We start from the raw sequence: 26,376 nt of genomic DNA, 5'->3' as shown, positions 1-26,376 counted from the left end.
TATCACCAGAAACCAGTTTCCAGGGAAGCAAAGAGCATCCTGCTCAACCAAAATAATTTAGGCACAACTCAATAATGTTCTTATAACATCATTTTGGAAATTAATGGCATATACTAAAGGAAAACTCAAGGCGTTGAGACCAGCCTGGGCAACGTGTCTTACTTACAGTTACTACTGCTCACAAAATGCCATGACCAACACAAGCTGAGCATCAAGAGGTTTATTCAGCTAACACTTCCACATTGTAGTTCATTATTGAAGAAGTCAGAATAAAAACCCAAGCAGGGCAGCAACTTGGAAACAAGGGCTGATGCAACTAAGGCCATGGAGGAGTACTGCTTACTGGTTTGCTCCTGATGGCTTGATCAACCTGCTTTCTGATAGAACCCAGAACCACCTGCCAAGGGATGGCCCTACCCACAAAGGACTGGAACCACCCACATCAATCACTAATTACGAAAAGACCTTACAGCTGGAACTCATGGAAGCATTATCGCAATTGAAGTTCCCTCCTCTGAGATGACTCTAGCTTGTGTCAAGTTGACACAAGATCAGGCAGCACAGCAACACAAGGAGACCCTGTCACACAGCAAAGCAAAACAAAGCAAGAACCAAAACTCAAACCGTAGAAAACTTGATTCAGACAAACAAACAACAACAACAAAAAAAGCCTTACAAGATAACTTAAGGAGCTAGAAAATCAACAAACCAATCAGAAAATTATTAAGGAGAGAGGAACCAAAGCAGAAACAAAATTAAGATGGGGGGGAGTAAAAGAAAGTAAAGTCAGCAATATTAAAAATAAGGGGAAAATTAGAGTCAAATAAATAAAATCAAAGACAATAAAAGGAGATTTTTATCACAAATGATGACATAAAAATACAAAGATTACTAGGGACTATTACCAATAACTACTCACTCAATTTGGAAAACCTAAAATGGATAAACCATGAGAAATAGAAAATCTAAATTAACCAACAATGAGCCAGCAAAACTTGCTAACAAAAAAGAACTAGACGGCATCACTTGCTAAGTTTTACCAAACTTCTAAAGAACATAATGCCAAACATTCTTAACTCACTCCACAAACCTAAAAGGGGAAGGAATTCTCTCAAACTCTTGTATGGGATCATATTCCCTCAACAACAAAACCAGACAAGAACACACACACAAAATACAGTTACTGACTACTATTTCCAATAAACACAACCCACAAACAGTTGTAGTACTACCAACCCCAACCCACAGCACATCAGAATGGTTATAAACCATGATCAAGACCCAGCCTCAAGGTACAGATGGTTCAAGACGCACAAGTCAGTGAGTGGGTGCGTCACACTAGCACAAAGATGGATAGTAGACAAGGAAAAGACAGTTAATAAAATTCAACAACCTAATGAGGCACGGTGGTTCACTGAGGGAGAAGTACTGTTGTGAGCTTCATTCAGCTTTAGGCCTGCTGGGTTAGAGAGATTAGGAAAACAACAAAATCAACAATTTCCGTAATAAAAGCTCTGATTAACTAGACATATAGAAAGATTACATCACAACACAATTAAGGTCATGTGTGCCAAACACACATCAAACAACATAACCAATGGGGAAACATCAAATCCACTTCCCCGGGATCTGAAGACAGATGGGAGGTGCTCAGTTACCATCTCTCTATGGAACTGTAAGCCCTAGCCACAACAATGACACAAGAAAAAGACAGACCATCCAAACCAGAAAGGAAGAAGTAAAAGTAACCATCTATAAATGACATGACCTCATAGGTAGAAAGTCCTCAAGATTTCACCCAAAACAATTAGAACTGATAAATTCAATACATGTTCAAGGTGCAAGATTAATTTTAAAAAAGAAAAGTAGTGTTTTCCTATCAGTAAGAAATTTGCTGGGAAAGAAAGCAACCCATTCACGAAACCTACAAAACAATATAAAATCTAGAAATAAACTTAACCATGTATGTGCATGATCTCTCCCATGAAAATTATAAAACACCAATGAAAGAAACTCAAGCACACAAAGAAAAAGAAGAGAAAGAAAAGGCACCTCCTCGCAAAGAAAGACAACCCATATACATGTGCTAGAAGCACAATGTTCAAATGGCCACACTAGCCAAAGCAGTATGCAGAGTCCACACAATCTCTACCAAAATACTAACAGCATCTATTTTCTTCACAGAAATAGAAAATAAAACTAGAAAATTCTTATATAATTCACAAAGTATTCATATAAAAGTCAAAGCAACTGTAAGCAAAAAGAACACACATAGAAGCTTCACACACTCCAAAAACCAGTCCCAGAATAGCATGATACAGGCACAGACCAACAGGACAGAATAAAGAACTCAGAGAAGCCACCTACAGCCAGATAACTTGCAATAAGGGAGAAATAATGAATACCTAGTGTGCTATGGAATAATCCTTTTGTATACTGTAAAGATTTGTTACTCGAACTGGTTTAATAAAAAGTGGACAGGCTGGTAGCCAGGAAGAAGTATAGGCGGGACAGCAAAATTAAGGACAATGAGATGAAAGAGGGCGGAGTCAGAGGAGATGCCAGCAGACACAGAGGAAATAGGACACAGAATGTGTAGAAAAAGCCATGAGCCATAGGGTAGATAAGAAATATGGGTTAATTTAAAGTGTAAGAGCTAGCTAGTAAAAAGCCTGAGCTATTGGCTGAGCATTTGTAATTAATATAAGCCTCAGTGTGTGGGACAGAAACTTCCAATTACACTACTGGAGAAAGGAGTATCAATAAATGCTGCTGGGGAAGCTGACAGTGCAACAGGGCTGAACTTCCTACTCAGCTCAGGTTAAGTTTCTACACAGAGAAACACGAGAAAGTAACAGCTAAGACAAAAGGCTGGGAAAGCATAAAGTAACCAACAGGAAGATGTCAAACCAAAAAGCTTTTAACTGAAAAGGGAGCAATAGGCACAATTCAGAGATAACCTTCTAGTGAGAGGAAATGTTTGCAAAGTATCCTTTGGTTAAAACCCAGAAGATAAGGAATTCAACCACAAACAAGCAAAACAAAACTTCTCAAAAGAAAATGGGAAAACAATCAACAATTGTGGAAAAAAATGAGAACTAACAAACAGCAGAAAAAGGCCAACTAAACCACAATAAAACACCACTGCCCTTCTGATTAAAGCACTGTTACCAAACAGACAAGAAGGGGAGTGAATATTGATGAGAATATAGAGAAAAAGGAACTTTCACATTCTGCTGGTAAAGTGTGAATTACTGCCCACTATGGATGCTGACAACACCATTATGGTCTACATACAAAGAAAAACTCACTGTGCTTAAGAGTAACCTGCACCTTCACAGTTCCTGCAGCACTATCAACAAAAGCCAAGAAGTGATCAACTTGGGTGTCCATCCCTACACAAATGAATGACTAATGTGGTACATACACATAATGGAAAATGCTTAACCATTAAAAACATGAAGGAAGTCCTGTCACATGCCTGCAGAACATTAAGTGAAAACACATATAAACACCACTCCTTTCCACTTAAATGAATGTGGATACGATCTAATTTAAAAAGAAAAAAAGGGCTGATAAGTAAGGAACAGTGCTTACCAGATGCAGAAAGGGGTAGACAAGTATGGTTGGTGGGTACAGAGGATAGCTGCATCATAGAGATGCCTTCTAATATACTATGTCATAACTGGATAGTGATGGTTGACAATGAATATTTATTTCAAGAAGACTGAGCAGAGAGAATTCTGTACATTCTTAGCACGAACCAGTATCTGCAATGATGGCTGTGCCAAACATTCTTGTATGTATTCAGCAATACTGTGTGCAGGTGCTGAGATACCATGATGTATGTAACCAGTATGCGTACTCATTATAGTTAAATGAGTAGAGAGAAACAGAAAGAAAACATTTCAAATCATATTTTATCTCCTTTTTTTTTTTAAAAAAAAAAAAAAGCCTGGGGAGGTCCTCACAGTTCCAGCGGGCTAAAGGCATGCACACCACCACCTGGTACCATGCAACTCAGGTGGGTGAAAGACCACAAGAGCCAGCCTGGGTCCTTATGTCTGGGCCGACTAAGGGTATCCACGAGCCCGCCTGGCACCACAAAAAATGGAGGAGAGAAGCAGGCAGTACATTTCATGTGTTGAGCTAAGAAAAAGATAAGAAGTAAAGGCAGTGACCAATAGGCTGGTTGATGTAGGCAGTCGGCTTGCCACCCAGGTCCAGAGCCTGAGCTGCTACCTATGGCCGTGTCTGAATCCCTGGTCCAACTGCAACCGGGGTTTATGCTGACGTCCATGACCCATGTTGTTACCAAGGGTCACAGGGAAGCCTGGGGTCTAGTCTGCAACCTGTGGACATTTTGATGTTAAATGGCTGTGCTGCCACTAGGGCCAAATTAATCTGTGTGGCCTGTGCTGCCACCTGAGGCCATGGTGGCGTCTGAGTCTGGGCTATGCCACAGGGCCTAGCTCCATGGACCTAGCACAGACAGGGTCTGTGTTGATATTTGTGGCTCCTGTGACCCCTGAAAGCCTTGAAAATACCCAGGGTCCAGGTTGTTACCTGAAGCCAGGTAGCAATCTGAAGGTCATCCTGCAGCCATGCCTAATCTGAGTGGACTATGCTGCCACCTGTGGACCTGGAGATATCAGACCACAGCTGGGGTCTGTGTTGATATCTGTGGCCCATGATGCCACCAAAGACCACACGGATGCCTGGGGTCTAGGCTGCAATCTGTGGCCATGTTGGTGTCTGAGGGTTGCGCTGGCACCAGGAACAAGCCAACTTGAGTGACCTGCACTATCACTTGAGCCACGGTGTCACCAGGCCAGGGCTGCTGCCAAGTGCCATATCTGGGTCTGTGGCCCTACTGCAGACGGAGTCTGAGTTAACGTCAATGGCTTCTGTTAGCACCAAGAGCTAATGCAGATGCCCAGATCTGATTAGCTATCTCAAACCATGTTGGTGTCCAAGGGTCTTGCTATCACTGGGGCCATACTGCTCTGGGTGTCTTATGCTGCCACTGGGGCCATGGTAATATATACAGGTTTGATCTGTTGCCAAGGGCCATGTCTGAATCTGTGTTCCTGCAGCAGCTGGGGTTTATGTCGATGTCCATGGTGCAAGGATGAATGAAGCATTAGGAAGGTTGTAGACCTTTCGGGATTCTAAAATCTAAGCCTTCTAGATTACATGGCAAATGTGAAAGCCAGAGGGAGGGGGTTCAATACAAAGCAAATAGAATGCATCTCCAATCAGATGGGTAGGATTTATATTTCTGCTGTGGGATAATGTTCTTGTATACTGTTAAGATTTATTACTTGTACTGGTTTAATAAAATGCTGATTGGCCAGTAGCCAGGCAGGAAGTACAGGCGGGGCAACTAGACAAGGAGAATTCTGGGAAGAGGAAAGGCAGAGACACAGTCACCAGTCAGATACGGAGGAAGCAAGAAGAGAAAGGCCTTACTGAGAAAAGGTACAAGCCACGTGGCTAAACCTAGGTAAGAATTAGGTTGTAAGAGTTACTTAGTAAATAGCCTAAGCTAACAGTGCCAAGCAGTTTATAATTAATATAAGCCTCTGTGTTTTTATTTGGGACTGAACAGCTGCAGGACCAGGTGGGATAGAAACTTCTATCTACATATTACAAGAAAAAGCATGGCATTTTTCAGTGGCCCAGATAGAAAGAGATGAACCATAGAGGTCCAAAGGTCAAGGCAGGAATAAGCCTGGGAAGAGGAAAGAGAAAAGAGTCTGAAGACAGAATCTTACTCCAAATACAAGACTTTTTTCCATACTTATTTAGCATTCCATATACCTCAATCTGTTCTGGGTCAATGGTGTCTATATGAATCCTTGCTATTGGTCAGCTTCCCTAAAAGGTCCACCTCCAGAGAAAGTGTTAGCAATCATAAAGACCTGGCTGCTTACAACCCCTTTAATATAAATTCAAGGAACTTTGGTTATAACGTTGATTTCCATACAAGAAAAACACCTGATTTTGACATCATGAATTTTCTATAGGTATATTTTACACAGTGAATTAACTGACACACACACAAAAACCATTTCTTTGTAAATAATTATAATACCTCCCTCACTGGGTTGTCTTGGGTCTGAAAGTAGTTAGGTAAGGCACTGTAAGTACCTCACCCTCACATGCATTTTGGCTGAATGGTTTTGTTGTGGCCTAGTTTTGGAACATGAAGCTCAATTCAGGTTCCATCCAGTAAGATCCTGACCAGCCCCAATTGTTCCCTTAGGCCCTTTAGGCTTTAACTTTTGGTTATAGAGCTTTAAAAAAAAAAAAAAAAAAAACCTAGGCATGAACAGGCATAAGTGGAGAATGGGTTTGTATAACTGGTCACAGATTTCACCAGGTCCTTGATAAGCACATGGTCTATAACTCCAATTCCCTGACATACCGTTAATAACCTTCTTCTCTTCTCAAGTGATTTCCATACCTTTCCTAACAGCACTGAACAATTAGAATACCTTTCAGTATAACCCATGCCTATTCTCAATACTGTCAGATTGCTTCTTCAAAACAATAGTGACACTACTGCCTTCTCTTGATCAGAACCACAGCTATTGTTCAAAGTCCCTGTAGCATGGCTGGGCATTCAAGCTTTTACCTCTTCGACAATGATGAACTTTTCGAACTTCATCCTTCAACAATGGCCCTAAAAGAATCACTGGCCAAAGAAGAGCCTCAAGCAGCTTTCCTTCACACATCATGCTACACGTATGAAGTGCCTCTTCACAACACTGTCTTCAGTGTCATTTTTGAATAATTCCGTATCCTTCAATAGCATTTACTATATAGCCTGACCTACTAACATATGTGCACACGGCCATGTATCAGGTTTCCAACCCCAGCATCCTGACATGATTGTGCTGGACCACTTCTGGTGTAGAGTTGTCCTGTACAATGTAAGGTATTAGCAGTACTTTAGGTCTCTTGGTATTCCACTGCTCAGAGAGAGAAGAGGGGAATGATCACTTCACTATTGTTTGCCATCATCTCATTTAATATAACAAATAAATTAAATGTCCCTTCTCAACAATAAATTCTTTAAAGAGCTTTGTTTTATATTCTCAATATAACTCATGAAAGGAGTTATATTTGTTCCCTACTAACCTCCCACAAATTGGTAGAATGGATAGCCTAAACTACCACATTTCTAAACATTCATTACATTTGAACACTAAACTATAACCTTAACACAAAGCATGAGAGGCAAAAACTGCTGTTGTGTTATCTTTCTAAATTTGAACAAATATTATGAGTTACAGCTGTGTCCCCAAAGAAATAGTTCTAGCATTATAACTAGCTGAGCACTAAATACACAGCACCTGAGGTTAAGCGCTCATGTAAATTCCTGGGCTAGTAGTCTATGACTCTTATGGCTAGGGACTTACATTCCTCTTTACTCGGTGAAGTTACATTCAGTTCTGTCGGAAGCGACTGCTGGCTGGGACTAAGAGTTGGTGTGGTTATAGAGGTATTGCTGTTGTCACTGGTGGTCTCTTCAGAAAACAAATCTGATTGGCTGTTACTTGTACTTGGGGCAGAATCATCGTCTGGTTGTTTCTTTTGAAAATCTAAAAAGAAAAGGCGGTAAGAAAGCTGGTTTAATTAAAGAGCTTACAGCCAGAGCAGTCACTAAGAACATTACGTTAGCATCAAAGTTACATGCAACAGCAACAAAGGCTACTGTGGGTAATTAAAAGCATGGAAGTAAATCATCAATTAAAAAAAACAAACCAAAAGTACAACCACATGAATGATTTCTAGAGTTAATGCATGACTTAAACTTTAAATTTATAACTCAAAGCCCTTTGTTGTTCAGATGACTGTAGGCACTGATTTCAATACTGAACTCTGAAAATCAAAAGATGCACGTTAGCATTTCAAGAGCAATAAGTAGAACGGAGAGAAAAGGATAAAAGTGATCGACACTAACAGGTCAGAGATCAGAAGGAAAATGGCAGGCAGCACAGAAAATAGCACAAAATAACAGAAAACATTTAAAAGGGCATGAATTGGTGTGTGTGTGTGTGTGTTGTGTTGTGTGTGTATCTCAGTAATGGGAGTAAATATAAAAGAAATGAACATAACAGCAAAGGAAAAAACAACAGATGGAGGAAATGGCTCCTCTTAGTTACAACAGCCTTAAAGACACAACAAGGATGGTTTTCTACTTAGTGATCTCTTTTGATTTTTTAAGCTGATGAGGGGTTATACAAATGTAATTGTAACAATATTCTCTTATTTCATTTTTTAAAAATCTAGCTCTTGTATGAAGCACAGGTTGCAATTATCAATTGGAAGAAGTATCTTTAGAATTCCACATGGTCTTACCTTGGAAGAAGAGAAGCCACTGCCATCAAGTTCTTTAGCCTTATCAGACCTACTCTATCTTAACCTATTCTTAGCATAACAGCTAGCATTTATGACACAATGAGTATTTCTGCATAACTCACTCACATTAACACTCAAGAACACTACTTAGTTTGTAAGCAGTTAAGAGCAAGTGAAGAGGAGAGCAATTCGAGTTGAGGGCACAGCTCATGGCTCCTCATGGCACACAGTGTAGATGAGAAGCACCGGTCCCGATCAGGAAGAGCCCTCCAGGTTATTTCCCACCCATTTCCAGCACTGTTTCTTTCATGTAGTATGTCTCCTAGCCACTTTCTTATTCAATGTTTTGATATTTTCAAAATGATTTATCAATATTATTGTATAGTATTTATCAAAAATGTGCTACACAAAATAAAACATTGCCCTTTATATTTTACAGTATAAAGTATAAAAAGATTTTTATGTCATTTCTTTAGTATTCCTATATCAAAGATTCCTGTGTCTTTCTTATGACTGTGTACCACACAACTGGGAATGTTATAAGGCCCAAAAAGACACTCTAGTGCATTCCTCAATTCCCCAAAACAGATACAAACTTACTGAAGCATAAGAACCTGTTCCACTTGTTAAGGTCATTCTTCCTGTTTGCTCCATGCCTGCCTCAAAGCATCACTGGGCTCTTTCTTTTCAGCCAGTACCTACTCTCTGACTAACACCAGGAGAAAGTAGGGCTGGAGCAAGGGGACTCAAGAAGCCCACAAGTTTACTCAGAAGGTGAAGGGGCAGAGTGTGGTAAGAAGTGAAGGAAAAAGTCAAATGAGGCCAAGAGACTGCTTTTAGAGCTCTTCCTCAAAAGCAGAAAGAATGAAAGGGCCATAAACAGCTGCTTGTTCTGATCAGGGACTAAAAGTTCTAAAATTCTGAAATAAATGGGAAAGATAGAAAACTCCAAAACAAATCCACTACAGTGTATGAGAAAATAATCAGGATAACCTCCATGACTTACTGGTACTGTTAATGGAACACTCCAAAGTCTAAATCTACCAGTTAAACCACTTTATCGGTGCTGCTCATATCCAGCCATTCTCACTCTCTAAACATGGAGGGTACCTGAGAGGAGACCAGATGGGAAGAAAGGAAAATTGCTTTTAAAGACTTGACATACAACAGCAGATTCTCATGGCACAGTCAACCACACCCATGAGTAAAAATCACGGTACTTTTTGTCACTGACCAGCAAGATGGAAATTCTCTGATGAGAAATCACTTGAGAAAATCCAAAGTTCAAAATAAAAGGCTAAATTTGTGCATGTGCAAGTTATGTACAAGCACTGAAGGGAGGATGGAGGAGAGAACCTGAACAAACCCTTGGACAAAGATATACAATGGCAGAAGTCTCAGCAAAACAATGCCTCCTGCCCCATTTTAAACATTCAATAAAATTCTTTTTAAAAATGATCTTTACATAATTCTTTAAAAAGGTGGCATTTTATTAGATGTTCAACTAAATAAACTGGCCTTAAATAAAGTAGCTATAAGACATTGCTTCTTGTGTGTTTATAACCATGTGAGTTATAAACACACCCACACACAATAAGTAAATCTAAACCAAAATGCCACTATTGGGTCACACTACTGTGAACCTCTGTAAGTGCTCTCAGTCCCTAGTGGGCTAACATTTTTACACTCGAATGTTCAGAGACCATGAGTTTCTATTTCCATCATCAACAGAGTCCATCACTGCATCATTCCATTTACTCAGTGGGGTCATCTGGCTTGCTGTACCAAAGCTTCTCTATCATCTCTGTAGACACTAAAACTGGGTTTATACATCATGGCAGATGGAGATCTATGAGGGACACCAAGCAAAGTGTGGCTCCTGCCAGGAGTTCTGATTCATTCTCCTGATACAGTGGGACATGGTAGGGATGGGCAGCTACAAATGAGGGCTGGAACTGGGCTTTAGGCTACAAGTTACTGATTCCTGTCTGTGCTTGCCCTCTACATCAGTACTGTATCTAAAGGAACTGGACACTTAGAGCTTGTAAAAGGGATTCTACACATCCCCACATTTCCTTTCCAGTCTCAAAAGCCTAATCGTCCTTCAGTGCAGATTCCAACTTCCTATTCCCACTGCAAGGTTTTATTTCGTTATTTCATACCATAAACTACTTCATGTTTCAAGCAGGCAGTTAAAGGTAAAATGTTGTCAAGAGTTTTGTCTCAACCCACTTACAAATAAAAATTCATTTCCTGTATCTCCAAAGTTTGGCTCATGCAAGACCAACATAAAAACTTCCTTTAATAAAGCAGAGTTCTGAGCTTCCTCCTGCCTTCGCAGTATCTATCGGAGACTAGAGCCCTCACCCTCTACCAACTTGGGTGTCTACTTTAAAAAGCTATAAAACCATGAGCCAGTCAAGTCAATTCATAAATTAAACTTTTAGTCTTCCGATTAAAATCTTAATAAAATTCTAGGAGTTAGATGTTACCCTGGGTTAATGGCCTAAGCAAAAACTAGTTTAAGCAAGAGTTAAGCAGGAATAAGCTTAGTTACAAAACCTTGCAATGTAGTCAGTCACCTTTAAACTATATAGTTTAAAGAGAAAACAGACCTCACTGAGACTGGGCTCATTTAAATTTTCATGAGTCATCTCTTCTGGCTTTGTTAATGATGAAGTGGGAAATTGTGGACCAGATTCTTATCTTCTCATGCAGATTAGTTTCTCTGGTTCTTACAGAGACTGTGGACCTCACAATAGACTAAAAGAAACTATTTTGCTTTTTGCGAGCTTAAACACATCCTACAGCAGCCAACCCACACAAAGAGCGAAACAAGGGGACAACAGACAGAGAGAGAGAGAGAGAGAGAGAGAGAGAGAGAGAGAGAGAGAGAGAGAGAGAGAGAGAGAGACCAACTGACAGATGTCGACTAATATTGATAAATATTATCCTTGTGGTCTTTGTGAGGACCAGATGAAGCATTGTGTGAGTATGTATTGTTGATATGGGCATGGCGTGTAAAAAAGCCCATTGCCTCCAACCCTGATCATGCTCAGAGCTGAGAGCAAAGCTTTCCTCTGGTCCAAAAAGACTGACTTACTTATATGTGAGAACTAGCAACTGCGGCTTCTTTCTTCCTCCCAGGTAACTGCAACTTGAGGCTGCCTCCCTATAGAGATCTCCTACCCAGACCAACTAACCCCTCCTTGTCGCGCTGTACTTAAGAAAACACTGGGTTCTGAGTATCCAGAAGATGTAATAGGTGCCCTCTATCTGAGGAAGCACAGTCCACTCAACCCCAGGTTCCTGTCTACATGTCTGTTGTTTCTTAAACTGTCATTTCTTCATTCCTTCACTGTCCCAGTCAGGTTTCCAGAACAAGCAACCTAAGATGCAGCAGGTTCTGTGTACTTTCTCAGGAACTAAACCTCTGTTTACTGCTCTTCCTACTGTCTCACAGCACTAGCAACAGCATTCACCTAGAGGCTGAATTCATTCGCCTGGCGAACACTCCCTTCCTTGACTCTCCATCTCAAGTCCCAGCAGGCATCATCATTCACAACTGCTGAAACTTGACCACACACACCTCTCTACTACCACTCCAGCCTAATGTCTCGCCTGCCAGATTCCATCAGTTCAACTTAGCAGAAATCTCTGGGTCACTGTAACCTATTCTCCACAAAGCAATAAGAATGATCGTGAGAAAAAAAATAATAAAACTCCCCAATAAAGTCCAAATTTCTATGTCAGTTTTGTACCTAAACCCTTGAATGCCCTCAGACCCCGGTTGCCTCTACAAGCATGGCTAAAAAGGGAAATGCCCCTCAAGAGAACAGTTGTGGGGAGGGTGAGAAGGCTCAGTAGGTAGTGTTGCCAGTAAAGTCTGGTGATCAGGGCCTGATTCCCAGAATTCTCAGTAAAAGGCACTGAGGAAATTTGGTGTGGAGTTTACTTTATTTAAGGCAAAGCTAGCCATCTGGAGAGAGAAAGTGCCCTTGGTTCAATTGCTGACAGTATACTGCCCAAATTGAACCAGCAGGATGCAAACGAAAGAAACTGCTAAACATTGCCCAGACAAGGTAGGGCATTTGTCCATCAGATATTCTAGGTCTATAGGACAAAGATGGACACCTCCAACAATACAGAAGAAGGCTGGGCCGACTATCCAGGCAGTCAGATGTCCCTGTTGTTAGATAACATTTCAACTTTCTAGGGTCTTTGATAAAGTTAAAGACTAAATAATTAAAGTTTTCCTTAGTTATGAAAAGAAAAGGTAAATTAGACATAAAACTATAAACTCAGGCTGGGGAGATGGCTCAGTGATGAGGAGCACTGACTGCTTTTCCAGAGGTTCTGAGTTTCAATTCCCAGGAAGCACATAGTGACTCACAGTCATCTATAAAAAAAAATCTGATGTCTTTTTCTGGAATGTAGGCATATATGCAGACAGAGCACTCATACCTACAAAAATACATAAACAGAAAAATTTAGGTCAGGTGGTGGTGGCACACACCTTTAGTTCCAGCACTCAGGAGGCGGAGATCAGCCTCTGTGAGTTCGAGGCCAGCCTGGTCTACAGAGCGAGTTCCAGGACAGGTTCCAAAGCTACAAAGAAACCCTGTCTCAAAAAAAAACACAACACACAAAAATTTAAACTTACAAAGATAAGATAAATAATATTTTCTCTAAGTTTGTCAAATAAAATGGATTGAACATGTAACTATAAATCTTAATAACTTTTTATTGTATAGAATTTTACTACAATAAAGTTAATGCCTTCCTTTTTAATTAGACAAAAAAAGGGGAAGTAGAGAATATCCCTTTACACTGTGTGAATATATGCCGTTGTGATTGGTTTAATAAAGAAGTTGACTAGCCAATAGCTGGACAGAATAAGGTTAGGTGGGAAAACCAGACTAAGCACAATGGGAAGAAAAAGAATGAAGTTAAAAGGGGTTGCACATCAGACACAGAGAGGAAACAGGAGGTTCAAGATGAAGAGAGGTAATGACATGCGGCACAATGTAGATTAATAAAAATGGGTTAATTTATGTTGTAAGAGCTAGTTAGTAATAAGCCTGAGCTATCAATCAAGCATTTCTAATTAACATTAAGACTCTGAGTGGATATTTGGGAGCCAGTGGTCCCGACAAAAAACTCCACCTACAGACTATTAGATATCTTTATTCTGTTAGGTATCTTTAGATATTAAGTCTCTTATATCTAGTCACATGTTCCAATCTGATTTATCTAAATTTCAGTTAAAACAAGTGAAATTTGGTTAAACTAATATATTTGGGACTATACTTTTTTTATCATCAAGTGTGGATAATGCACTCTGGATAGGAAAGGAAAGGTAGATGCTATCCATCTGAAATTATCTTTAAAATATTGGTGGTGTGTAATACAGGTGAACTCCACTTAGTGTCAATACTGTGACTGACTGTGTTCTGTGCAGGCTGAACTCTCAGGATGTTTAGCTCCAACTCAATGCAGCCCAATAACTTAAATCTTATATCAGACATACAGTGCTTAACAGTAATTCTGTCCCAGGAAAAAGTAAGGTGCATTTCAGCCCTCTCCATGAGTCCTTAACTTTCACATGCAAGGCCCCTGGTTCTAACAAGAGACAGAATAAATAGCCATGTGAAACACACCATTTGTTGGCTGTTCCTACAAACTATGTTCATTAGTAATCTACCTACTTTAGAGTTCATACTATGGTCACATCATTGAACTGTTTGGTTTTGCTCTGGACCCTAGAACGCGCAGATGTCAGTTTGCAGTAACCCTGATGATTAGACTATGGTATGCATTTCTGTGTCAGAATCTTTTCTTTATCTTGTGCTACATCTGAATTTTCCCTTTTTGCACATATCTTCATTTAAAAAGAAAAAGCCATTATTCTCACTCACACACTTATGAATCACATACATATGTATAATGAAATCCAATGCCCTCCTCTGGTGTCCAGGCATGCATGGAGACAGAACACTGCTTACATAATAAATCGGGGGGGGGGGTTCCCAAATACAATCAGCCCCAAAGTTCCTATCTCACAGGTGATACCAGTTCACTCAGTTTTGTGAATAAAACCACAGTACAATCAAAGGAAAGGGTAAGCGTGGCAAGGAGAGGATGCAGCAGTTTTAATTTCCTCTCTAATTTAAATTTATCAATTTGGTAAATTCTATCCATCTTTCCTCTTGAAAACTAAAAACAAAAATGACAAGGAAAATCACACTTTCTTCCACCAAGTCCTCACTGTGTCACCCCAGAGTCAGAAGTGAAATGCAGCTAGAGCACCCAAGCAGTCATGTCTTTCTGTGAGACACACCAAGAACCAATGCCATTTGCTTCAGACGGAAGACATGTCACCCCACAAAGCTAATAGAGACTGCTGATCAGTCCTGATCTCAATCAACTTAAAACTGCAGCAACAGTTTTTAATGTAATCAATCATATCCATGAAGCAGTCATCACAAAGAGGAGTGTATCACCGTACAGTGTACCAGGCTGGTTTAACCAGCAGAGCTGATGATAATATACATCAGGGCCCTTGGCTAGCCTGTGTGGCCAGCCCTGTAACCAACCCCTTTCCTGCACCACAGAAACACAAGAGGAGGAGTAAATCCGGTATCAACTGTAATGACAGGGGCCAATTAAAGACTTTAAAATGGAATTTTACTGTACTAGTTTTTGTTAAAGCTGCCCAAACTATGTACATATGAAAACTTTTTCTGACTAGTTATCTGACAAACCAAAAGACTTCAAAAAATATGTACAGCAGATTCTGAAACAAGTAACTTATGGAATCATCTATAATAGTGTCTTAGTTTTCATTTGGGGTTTATTTTTAATCTAAAAACAACATGGAAGGCACATCCACCTTTTAAACAAAAAGAACAGAGGAGAGTGGAGAGATGTGTTGCTGGTTAAGAGTAGTCATTGCTCTTGTCGAAGACCCAAGCTCACATGGTGGTTTCACAACCATCCTTGAAGCCAGGTCCAGGGATCCAGCACTCTCCTCTGACCTCTGCAGACAACAGGCAAGCATGTGGTGCACACATATGCATACAGGCATAACATTCACACACATAAAATGTTTTAAAATCTAAAAAAAAATTAAGAAAGTAGAACAAAAAGGTAAGTACGAAAGTTTAAATTTTGTTTTGAAGTTTTATTAAGTACTTGAAGGGATAAGCTTAAAGGGATTCCCAGTGGCTAAAAATGGGACAATTTTAGCTTCAAATAACAACTGTAATTGATTATAACCAAATAAAATAGAAGACCATGGATTTATATAGGCCAAAGAAAAAGTTCTTCCTTACAATGGAAAACACACTAACAAAAAGAAGACACTATATGGCTAATAAAAAACATGAGTGGTGCTAACACTCGTAAATAAAACTTCCATGAGAAAGGTGTTTCTGTGGGCTCAAATTATCTCCAACAATGCAGGCATTTGTGGATACCTGCTGACATGCTGCCTTGAACACTTCATAGGTACTTCCCCCAAAACAGATTCCTTGAATCAAAGGGGAGAAGGGGATCAAACACGAATTTAGGAGAATATCACAGTTATGATTTATGGCGAGAGTAACCCTGGCAGGTCCCACTGTAGTGGGGGACTGTGGCAGATGGGAGACAGATACATCACGCCAAGAGAGCTTGGGTATAGAGTTTGTCTTGTGAGTACTGAAAGGGTATAAGGGTAAGGGGGTTATGGAGGGAAGAGAGAGAAGAAGAGGGAAGGGGAAAGAAACAAAGGTTCTTCTGAGGAAGAATGGACAGAAAAAAGGAAGAGAGAAAGCTTGAGATCAGTTTGAAGGGGGGAGAATGGGAGTGAGTGGAGCTTGTCTCTTAAAGGGGCAGTGTACCAAGGTAACAAGGCAGGCTAGCATAATTATAACAATCATCAAGGAAGTAAATATCTTTAATATACTAAGTCTGTATCTATATTCCTTACTATGAAAGTCAAGAACAACAAAAATAGGCTGAGGTAACACTCCACACTAACAGAGGTTTAAAGAAACATGACAACTGAAAACAGTCAATGAATTAAGATTTTGCATTTAGCATGGACAGACACAGAAAGGAATGCATTCAGACAAGTGGTAAAGCTTATAAACTAAGGGTTTGGTAGTAGAATTGTACCAATATTCAATTTCTGGTTTTGATTCCTATACCATGAACTCCTTAGTCTTTAGAAAACACATTAGAAAAAAGTTAGAGATAAAATAAGATGTCTTCAGCTTATGTTCAAACAAATAAGGAAAAGATGCTTGTGTGTATGTGTATGTAAGCATACACAAAGAACAATGAAACAGTAAAACAACTGCTGAACCCATAGAAAAGATATATAGGAGTCACGTTGGTGGGTGAGTTGTTTCTGGTTGCATGGAAGCAACCTGAACATCCATTGATAGATAAAATAAAAATTTTTACATACAATGGGATGTTAAACAACCCAAAAAAGAAAAAGAGATTCTGTTGAAGGCTATAATATGACTGAACTTTAAGGACATTATGTTAAGTGCTATAAAGCTGGTTCTCTCTCTCCTCTCTCTCTCTCTCTCTCTCTCTCTCTCTCTCTCTCTCTCTCTCAATAGTGAATGATTCTGCTTACATGTGATACTAGAGTAGAGAAGATCAGAAAGTAGGAATGATACCTGTCAGGATCCTAAGAAAACCGCATAGGGAATTGTTCCATGTGATGTGACTTCAATTTGCCATGGTGAAGTGTTCTGAAGCTGCCACATCCTTTGTTAAAATTACAAATTAATCTTAAATAATATTTTTTCCAAAATTAAAAATGATAAAAAAAATCTTTCATGTGCTTTCAGATAAGTCGACCAGAAATGGCCATTCACTATTCTATGTAGTTATAACAAAATAATGTTCTATAGAACTGGCAAATGTGCATGTACAGAAATTGGCAAGAATAGAAACTGCAGCCTTACAAAGTACTTTCTTTAATATACTAAGTCAGCATAAAAATAAGACTTTTTAGGCTTTTTACTAGAATTTGTGTCTCCACTTTTTTCTCAAAAGTCTCAGCTGAAATTCACCAGATTAGACTGATAATGCTGGGGTTACAGAATGGAGCAGAGGAACATTAAAGTTACATGACTGAGGAGTTGTTATTGTTGTTATTCTTGTTTTTACATATGCATGGGCCTCAATACTATTTAAAAACAAAACAGAGAATATGACAAACATCATTTGTTCATAACCCAGAACTAAGCCTGATGGCTGCCATATGTGCACTACAGAGAGCTGGGGCTGTCTGCCCTGGGACGGCCGTGCCAGGACTTTAGCATGTACAGAAATGGTGTTCTACTGCATGCTGCTAATTAAAACCAGCTTTCTTCAGTGCTGGGTTTTACACACATCTGTACTAAAATATATGTATTTAATATACTCAGTTTAAACTTCTAAGAATTTCATTCTATGAATTTATCACACTCATCCTGCACCTTCTAAAGCAAATCATTAAGAAAACTTAAAAAAAAAACCTTGACAAAGAAAGAATAAAAATATGTATGAAGCCATACAAGGTGGCACACACCTATAATCCCAGCACAGAGGCAGAGGCAGGTGATATCTGTAAGTTTGAGGCCAGCCTGGTCTGCAAAGCAAGTTCCAGAACACTCAGGGCAGCTAGACAGAGAAGTCTGTCTCAAAAAACAAAAGAATAAATAAATAAAATAAATGTAATGAGTGAAGAGGCTATTTAACTCAGCACGGTCTGTATACATCTTGAAACTAGTTAGACATTTCAGCCTTCAACTTGCTAGGAATCAATATCAGGCAAAACGCTTGAGTTTCTACAAACTGTTGGATCATGTCATTATTTCTACATAATCTCTTCTGTCCTTTCAAAAAAAGTGAATGTCAAAGAAATAGTATATGTATAATAGCAGACCTCATATTCTCCTTAAATTTTAGGGTTTAACAATATACAAAGAAACAGAGAGAAATATACAATTGGCAAGCTCTTTGTGAAATTTAGAGACCTACCCATCATAGATCCTATTGATCTCAAGTTGAGAAACCAGATTCCTTATTTCCAACCTACCCCAAACCTGTCACTTTGCTTTGCTCTGTGGCTTTACTTGCACTTTCAAAGAAAACCTAGCCAGATCTCAACTGGCCTGATCTTCAAACCAACCAAATCTAAACAGGATGTGACCTGACAGCTTCAACAGTGTGACACCCCCCCCCCCCCAAGAAAGCACAAGGGGTGTGCATGCAGCCCATCTGTGGTCTGCCTTGCTTTCAAGACCTGTATCATTCTAAACCTAAGATATCAATGACTAATGCTATCTGGGCAAAGGTAAACAGCTATGAAGATCTCTACTGATATCACAGAGAAACCGCTGACAGTTCTGCATCCTGTAAATCATGCCAGAAATGATTCAATTAAAACATCAGATAGGGAAATGACTTTCAATTGGCGTCTGTCTCTCAGATGAGTATCTTTGGAGTTTGTTTCAGAAGATCACCTATCCTAGGAGACTAGGTTTACCTCAGCCACTTGAAAATAGTCCAGCTTTACAAGTTCTGTCCATTCTTTCCAGTCCCAATTAAAATTGTGTATTTGCTTAAGCTTCAGTTGAAAAGATTCATTTCAAGTTGCTCTGTTTCTCCACTTTGATTACAATCAAATGGCAGCACTGTTTATCACCTCAGCCTTTACCAACAGGAAACAGTAAAAGTGCCATCAACAGGGTAGAGACAAACTCTCTCCGAAAGACTGCTCTTCTGAGGACCCTTATACATCTTCACAATGGCAATGGGAGGCAAGGGCAGGATGACACGCAAAACACCAAAACAACTGGGTGCACTGACTGACACCTTTAAAATCCACTGTCACTGGTTTTTAACTGCTACTAAGCTGCTCCAGCAACAACACTGCTCCCCTGTGTCGACTTTGGCCTTGGTGCCCTTTCTGTTAGCATGCACTTGCACCATCTCTTGCCCTCCCACACACTCCCTCATAGCTAATACAGGGAAAACCCACTCCCTGTACGGAAGCATTAAAGATATATGCACCCTATCTCTGATTCGTCCAATGGTTGCAATAAACATTAGAGTTGAGTGACAGGCTATTATGCAGTTATTTAAACACACATGATTTGGTTGTTGTTTAAGACAGGGTCTTAACTATCTCACGGTGGCTGGCCTGAAACTCTATATAGACTCAGGCTGGCCCTTGAGTGCTGGGATTAAAGACACGTGCTACTGTTGTAGAATATTGTTACAAGATGTTTTACGTTTGTTTATGCTCAGGAACATTTGTTTTAATGATGCAAAGATGTGTTGCATTCTTTTACATGGCATTTGTTTAACTCTGTGAAGCCATGACTCTGCCTGTCTAAAACACCTGATGATCTAATTTAATAAAGAGCTAAACAGCCAACAGTGAGCAGGAGAAAAGAAAGGCGGGGCTGGCAGGCAGAGAGAATAAACAGGAGAAATCTAGGAAGAGAGATGAAGGAGCAAGAGAAACAAAAGAGGAGAACACCAAGGGCCAGTTACACAGCAAGCCATGGAGAATGACATAAAGAAAGATATACAGAAATAGAGAAAGATAGAAGCCCAGAGGCAAAAGGTCGATGGGATAATTTAGGCTAGGACAAACTGGCTAGAAACAAGACGAGCTAAGGCCGGGCATTTATAACTAACAGTAAGCCTCCATGTGATTTATTTGGAAGCTGGGTGGCAGCACTGCCCCTGCCAAAAGACAAAGAAGTAAAGGGTAAAAGGAGTAAAACTACCAACAACATGCTACCACACCTAGTCCATTTGCCAGGCATAGGGTTAGTCACCAGAACAACTAGAAGAACAAGCTGCACATGCACCCCTAAGGAAAAGTGATTCTTAAAGGATGTGATTCTTAAAAGAATTCAAGGAGAAGTGTCAGCAGAAGCTTAAGTCCCTTGTGGGAATCCTATCTGGGTCCATTGTAATCAAAGTGCCACAATGGTATGGATATGGATGTTTCCTTTACCAACACAAAAGTGATATATCTTTTACCTGCCTACTGTATTGTTTCAATCTGTATCATCCAACTTCACTGTCAACCTACACCATGGAAAATATGTATCAAAAGTTTTTCAGGGGGCCTGGACAGAATGCTCAGCAGTTAGGAGTACTGGCTTCTGTTTCAGAGAACCTAGGTTTGATTACCAGAACCTACATGGCAGCTTATAACTGTAATTCCAGTCTCAAAAATGATTAGATAAATTCTTCTGGCATACTCATGGTGTATAGACAAAATGTAGACAAATAACCTATGCACATAAACTTTCTTTAAAAATCTCAAGAACTTATCCAAGTATCTACCTTTGCAACTGTATGGATGGTGGTTGGGATGCTTGTTAAACAAGCACATCACAATAGTCTTAAAACAAAAATATAATTTTATAACTGTAGATTTCACTAAATTACTCTAAATTCCTGAGGACAAATGAATACTGAATCAGCTCAGAGAAGCAGGGCCTGTTTGCTTGGTACAATCTGTGCACTACAGTAAGGCAGAGTATTGGTGGCCTTTAAGGTATGTTCATAGTTTCCTCTAGCACTGTGGGTATGCTCATCCTCTTCAACTGGCCGGAGTACAACAACTGTACTCACACTGCTCAGAATGACCCACGTTGCAATCTGTTGTTTTTTTTTTTTTTAAATAGCATTTAGATGACATCCAGAGGGTTGCAAGCATAACCCCCAAAACAGACAGATTCCAGATCACTAACTGTGTCTGATACTGGAAAGTTATAACATGAGCACTCCACCAAGGCTTGGTTATTAAGACAACACCAAAAATACTCCCCTCTTGGTCCCTGATATTTTATGTTGTGTTTTATTACACATTAAACCTGACAAACATTTAGGGTAGAAATGGTCCAGGGCTACTTATGTTTTTTGTTCACTGAAAACTGAGCAGAAAGAAAAGAAATGAGCAGGACATTGTACACTCAGAATATGAAGTCTTCTCCTTACTTAAGAATATTGTATTTTTAAAAGCTCTGAAAAGACTTAGTCTGACAAACAATACATACAGCTAAATGGAAAAAAATGGAATATGTCTATCCAAGAGAGATAAAATTATAATTCATTATAAAGAAGATCAATTCTGATTTTACAGTTCTTGGACACCTTAAGAGACAGTTTATTAATTTTTGATTTTAAAGTTTTCATAGTAACTTAGTTTCTGGAGTCTCAATTTTTATTTGGCTCATTTTAATAATCTTGTAATTGATGTTCTGTATTTCTAAATCACTAACCAAACCTTTAAAACTTATTTATAATTATATCACTTTGAAACAATTATAACTGACGCTTGTTCTAAGTGTGGCACATATGCACTATTCTCAAGACCATTTCTCTTGTCTGCTTCTTCCTTGGCAATCAGGTGCCCACATACTTTCAGTCTGTTTGTTGTGGGACACGGTATGGTCCCATGGCAAGTACCCGTGTCAAAAAAGTCCCATTCCTCTTAGCAGGAGTCTACACCAGTCCAGAATAAGGCATACATAGTGTGGAGCTAAAAATGGAAAAGAGATGCTAAAGGCCTGTGCAGTGGTATTCCTAGACTCAGAGTTAGTTGGGAAAGAAAGAGTCCAGTAGCTATGCATTCACCTGCACGGACCTTCCATAGCCTGGAGCTGGTGAGAGGAGGCTACAGTTCAGATACCTGGACTCTTGCTGTCCTCATAAACACTTAATAGCTTTCTTGATTGAAAAGTTCTCCATTTGCTGCCTGTCCTTAGAACAACTGCCAAAGACTTTGTTTTCTTTAGTAATTTTCAGTAAATGATTGTTTTCACTAGGGAGAAGAACTACACACCAGCATTTCAAAATTTAGCATGGGTCTGTGGTAGTAGAACCAACATCTTCTGTATACTTATATTACCAACTTGTTTTACCAAACCATTTACACTGTTAGAAAGAAAATCTGTATACTTTACAAAAAGAGAATTATGTTAACAAGAAATTCCTACATACTAATAAGCAATGTAAACTCAAAATGATTCCTCAAAACATAGTTATTGATAACCAAAAATGTGGGCACCACATTCTGCAAACACAGTGGATTTTATAGGTTTCAAAGCTAAGTTATACAATCGCTAGAATACTAGATATACATTCCCAGCCATGTATCATCTTGGTTGCTTAGAAACCAGGTCTGAATAAGCAGAATTAGAGCAGCAGAAGGAAGGAATCTTTGCTAAAAACAGGTTTTAAAAAAATGCCTAGACTGTGATTATATGTTTGAAAATGAGACTGTAAACAAACATAATGAGGTTGAAGATGTCACATTTGAATATGTCACCCAGACCAACAGATCGTTAGCTCTCACTGGCCTGCTGCGGCACACCGTAACTCACAGTTCAACAAAGAAAAGGAACCTTGCTGTATGTGCATAACCCCATGCATCAATGCCCGAAAACCAAGAAAGGTCAACATGAAACATATAAAAACTTAATTTCCATTCTATTCTATTTCATTACATTGTTCAGACATAAAGCAACCATTAAATATGTATAATCAAGAGAGAATTTTAATCTGAGTAAAAATGTTAGAAAATGCTACAAATAATGTAGTACCTTTTATCAAACTTAAAAAGATGCAGGGATCTGGTTCTAGCCTGTATAATCCATGAGTATATTGGATTATATCTAAGCAAAATGTGGTATTTGGAAATGAAGAAAATTCAAATTCCCGTGTAGGAAACAGCCTCTTAGAATACACATTTGTCCTCGGTCTAAGATTCAAATCACTAAAAAACAAAACTAATTTTAAAAAGTAATAAACTGTGAGAATGAATGTCTAAGACAAGAAATTCTCACAATTTCCTACACTGTGGTCTTTTTAAAGGAGAAGGGTAAATGATGCTTTTTAAAGCTGAAAATGGTTATAATTCCTGTAGGGGATAGAAAATTACATTAGAAACCAGTAAAAAGTATCATACAGAATTTAAAGTTGTTCCAGCACGTTCTCCTTTGAGACTCTTAATGTTTGTGTCATTTATACAATCTGTGAGGAGTCACCATTTCTCTGGCTGTACCAAGATTAAAGGAAGGACACAGTGCACAGCAAGGACAGTGCCCTGTGTGTGCCATGTGTCTGAGGGTCCCCTGTGCTGCTTTCTTTGTGCTTGTATATCTGCAGCTCCAATTGTTTGGTGTTCTCTTAAAAGCCACAGTGAGCAATTAAAAATCTCTAAGATAATCAAGCACATCCTTAAAAATACCCTCTTTTATTTAACCTAATCCTAGAACCACCTAAGTTTTATTTAAGGTCTAATCTGTCTTTCAATCATCCCAGAATCAATCAGTGGGAGCTACTCTCCTCATCTTTGTCCTGCAGATGACCTTCCTGAAACAGAAATCATCAAGTGTTCATCTCATTTCTAATGACATTTATCCTGATTCCACTTCACTAACAATTCCTGAGACAATAACCTGACTCCTCAGAAATCTTTCAAACTCTCTGCTCTTCGGAGTGAAATCTAGGTGACATAGCATCCCCATCACCACTCAACCTGACCTTCAATGTAGTGTGTGCAATGGGTAAGGAAGTGAGGTTTTGCCCCTGCTGCTGGTCATGTTTCACCCATGCATCCTGCATCCTCACATGTCTGCTCCTAAAGGCACATCACAGAACCACAACCTACCTGAGGAACATAAAAGGGAAAAAGTACACTACAGACAGGAAAGCAGAAGTCAGATTCTTCAATGTCATTTAAGGAGGCGGTTTCTTGCCAGGGTCTACCTTACCCTTGAGGGTATAATTGAAATTTAAAGCTGCCTTGGATTTATCAAGGGACAGGCTCTGTGGAATCACTATCATTCCCCCTTCTCTGATACCTCTCTCACCTCAACCTTTTCAAACAGGGCACTGAAGCAGCAGACTTAATGCTCACTGGCTTTTACAGACAAACCATTAATCTTCTCCACACTACTTATCACCACAGCTAGGATAATATTTGCTCTAATCTAACAGATTTTCATTTCAAAACCAATTGTAAAGCTCAGCAGGGTGCTACACACAACTTTAATAAGAGCTTCTAACCGAAGACTCCTCCAATATGTGCTGCTCAGAACTGCTGAATATCACTGGTCGGAAGTTGGGGAAAGGTTAACCAAGACCCAGAATTTAAACAATTCAATTCCTTCCCTATCTTTTCTAGTTATATAGGTAAAAACTCTAATAAATCTGACCCATCTGATGACAGGATTTACATGTGCCATCTACGACAATTTGACCAGCTCCTTCACAGGTCATCCTACATCGTACCCTATGGCTCACTATAATTTTTGCAGAGCAAGGGGGACGGTCTGCAAATCTGTGACAGCTGTTTAATGGGAGAGGTGGAAAGGAGTGGACACATCCTGGCAGTGTGCTTAATGGCTACACAAACACCAGTCATCAGCCTCAAGTGGTTCTGGCAGAAAATTAACTTAGAGATACAAAACTCATTTGGCAAGAAGACCTGCAGCAATCTGCACGATATGCAGCTGTAATGGGCAAAGGGGCAATGTGAGAAGAGGTGCCTGCTAAATTTTCTTTAAAAAAGAACCCCACCCACCATTTTTTTCACATGCCACTGACTGGTTCTCTTACCTTAAGAACAGAGTTCTTCGCTCTGGAAAACAGGTCTACTACTCAACTGTAAACAACACCATCGATGACAGTGTAGAGATGTCTTTGTGATTATCACAGTGTCATGTGAGCACTCAATTTTATGAGAAAATTTGGAACACACTTTTATCATCAACTTATTCTACTGTCTAAATTGTTTTTCCAATTTCTGTTGAGGTTACAGGAAGGAAAGAGACCTGATAGGTAATGGATCACAAATTACACCCTGACTCTAAAAATACAGTAAACATATATATTATCTTGCTATTTCCATAGCCCTGGAGGTAGGTACAATTATCCTCATTTTACAAGTAGGAAAACAAGAAGCCTATATACATTCACATTTCCATTGCATGTAACAGTTGACTAGCAAAGCCTGACTATTTCTCTGTCTTTATCTAAAGTCTGTGCCACATGGGTCACTCCACAATTAAGGACAGGTTTGGGGGCTTTGTATTTCCCTGCACAAGGTACAGAAAAACATAGAAATATGAAAACCAAGAGACAGAAGGGAGGAAGGGAAGCAGGGAGGCAGAGAGAGAGGGAGGGAGAGAGGGAGGACAATATCTGACCTACGTCATTTTGAAACCACATTTAACCTGCTAAGACTCATGCTGTACTAACAAAGTGGCTTCTTGTGCAGTAACAGTGCAGTTCCTGATGCCTGCACAGGAGAGAGTCCACACACTGTTTCCCAGGAAAATACACTGTAAATAAAATACACTGTAAGGGGAAAAGAGAAAAGATCCAAAAGAGTTAATATGGAGATAATTTTCTGTAATTTGAAAAAATAGTTTATATATATTATATATATGAATGGGTATATATTATATATATGAATCAAAGAGGCCCATATCTTAGTCTGAAAAGTAAAACATAAAGGTTATTAAACCCTGGGGGAAAAATAACTGGTTTTATTTGTTTAAATGAGAAGGGATCTCTCTCTCCAGAAGGACACAAACATCAGGTATCTCCTTCACCCAATCTTCCAAACATCAAATACAGAAATTCTAAAGCTGTATTTTCAGAACAGTTTACAGTTTAATGCTCACAAAACGAAAAGACAATCTCTACAAAAGTGCCATTAAATATATGTGAGCAGTAGTTTAGTGAAACTAAGCAAATCAAGCTTTCCGACTTCATTTTAAAAACACTGAGCTAGCTCAGGAACTCATGGCTCACTGGACACACTAATAACTAGCTTCAAATACCAGCTGAAATCATTGTGAAACGGAAAGGCAGTGTTTCTAACTGAATGCCAAACACCCATGTGAAGACCTGCTTGATCTGGTTCTTCCTACTGTGTATGAAAAATACCCCTACACACACCTAGCACTCACCCCCCCCCCC

The 26,376-nt window shown here is 39.4% G+C and overlaps 1 protein-coding gene across 1 annotated transcript in view; it reads right to left on the bottom strand.

Moving 5' to 3' along the window:
- Zfand3 (zinc finger AN1-type containing 3) overlaps positions 1-26,376 on the bottom strand; it is a 201,406-nt gene that overhangs the window by 60,188 nt on the left and 114,842 nt on the right. Inside the window, exon 3 of the mRNA XM_050138618.1 lies at positions 7,428-7,610. Coding sequence (XP_049994575.1) covers positions 7,428-7,610 — 183 coding nt within the window. The remainder of the gene's footprint in view (positions 1-7,427; positions 7,611-26,376) is intronic.

Source organism: Alexandromys fortis, unplaced genomic scaffold (assembly GCF_014885135.2).
Source record: "Alexandromys fortis isolate MF-2015 unplaced genomic scaffold, M_Fortis_MF-2015_v1.1 scaffold_9, whole genome shotgun sequence".
NCBI lineage: Eukaryota > Metazoa > Chordata > Mammalia > Rodentia > Cricetidae > Alexandromys > Alexandromys fortis.
Note: the sequence above shows the minus strand (reverse complement) of the source record. Positions and strands in the feature narration are given on the sequence as shown.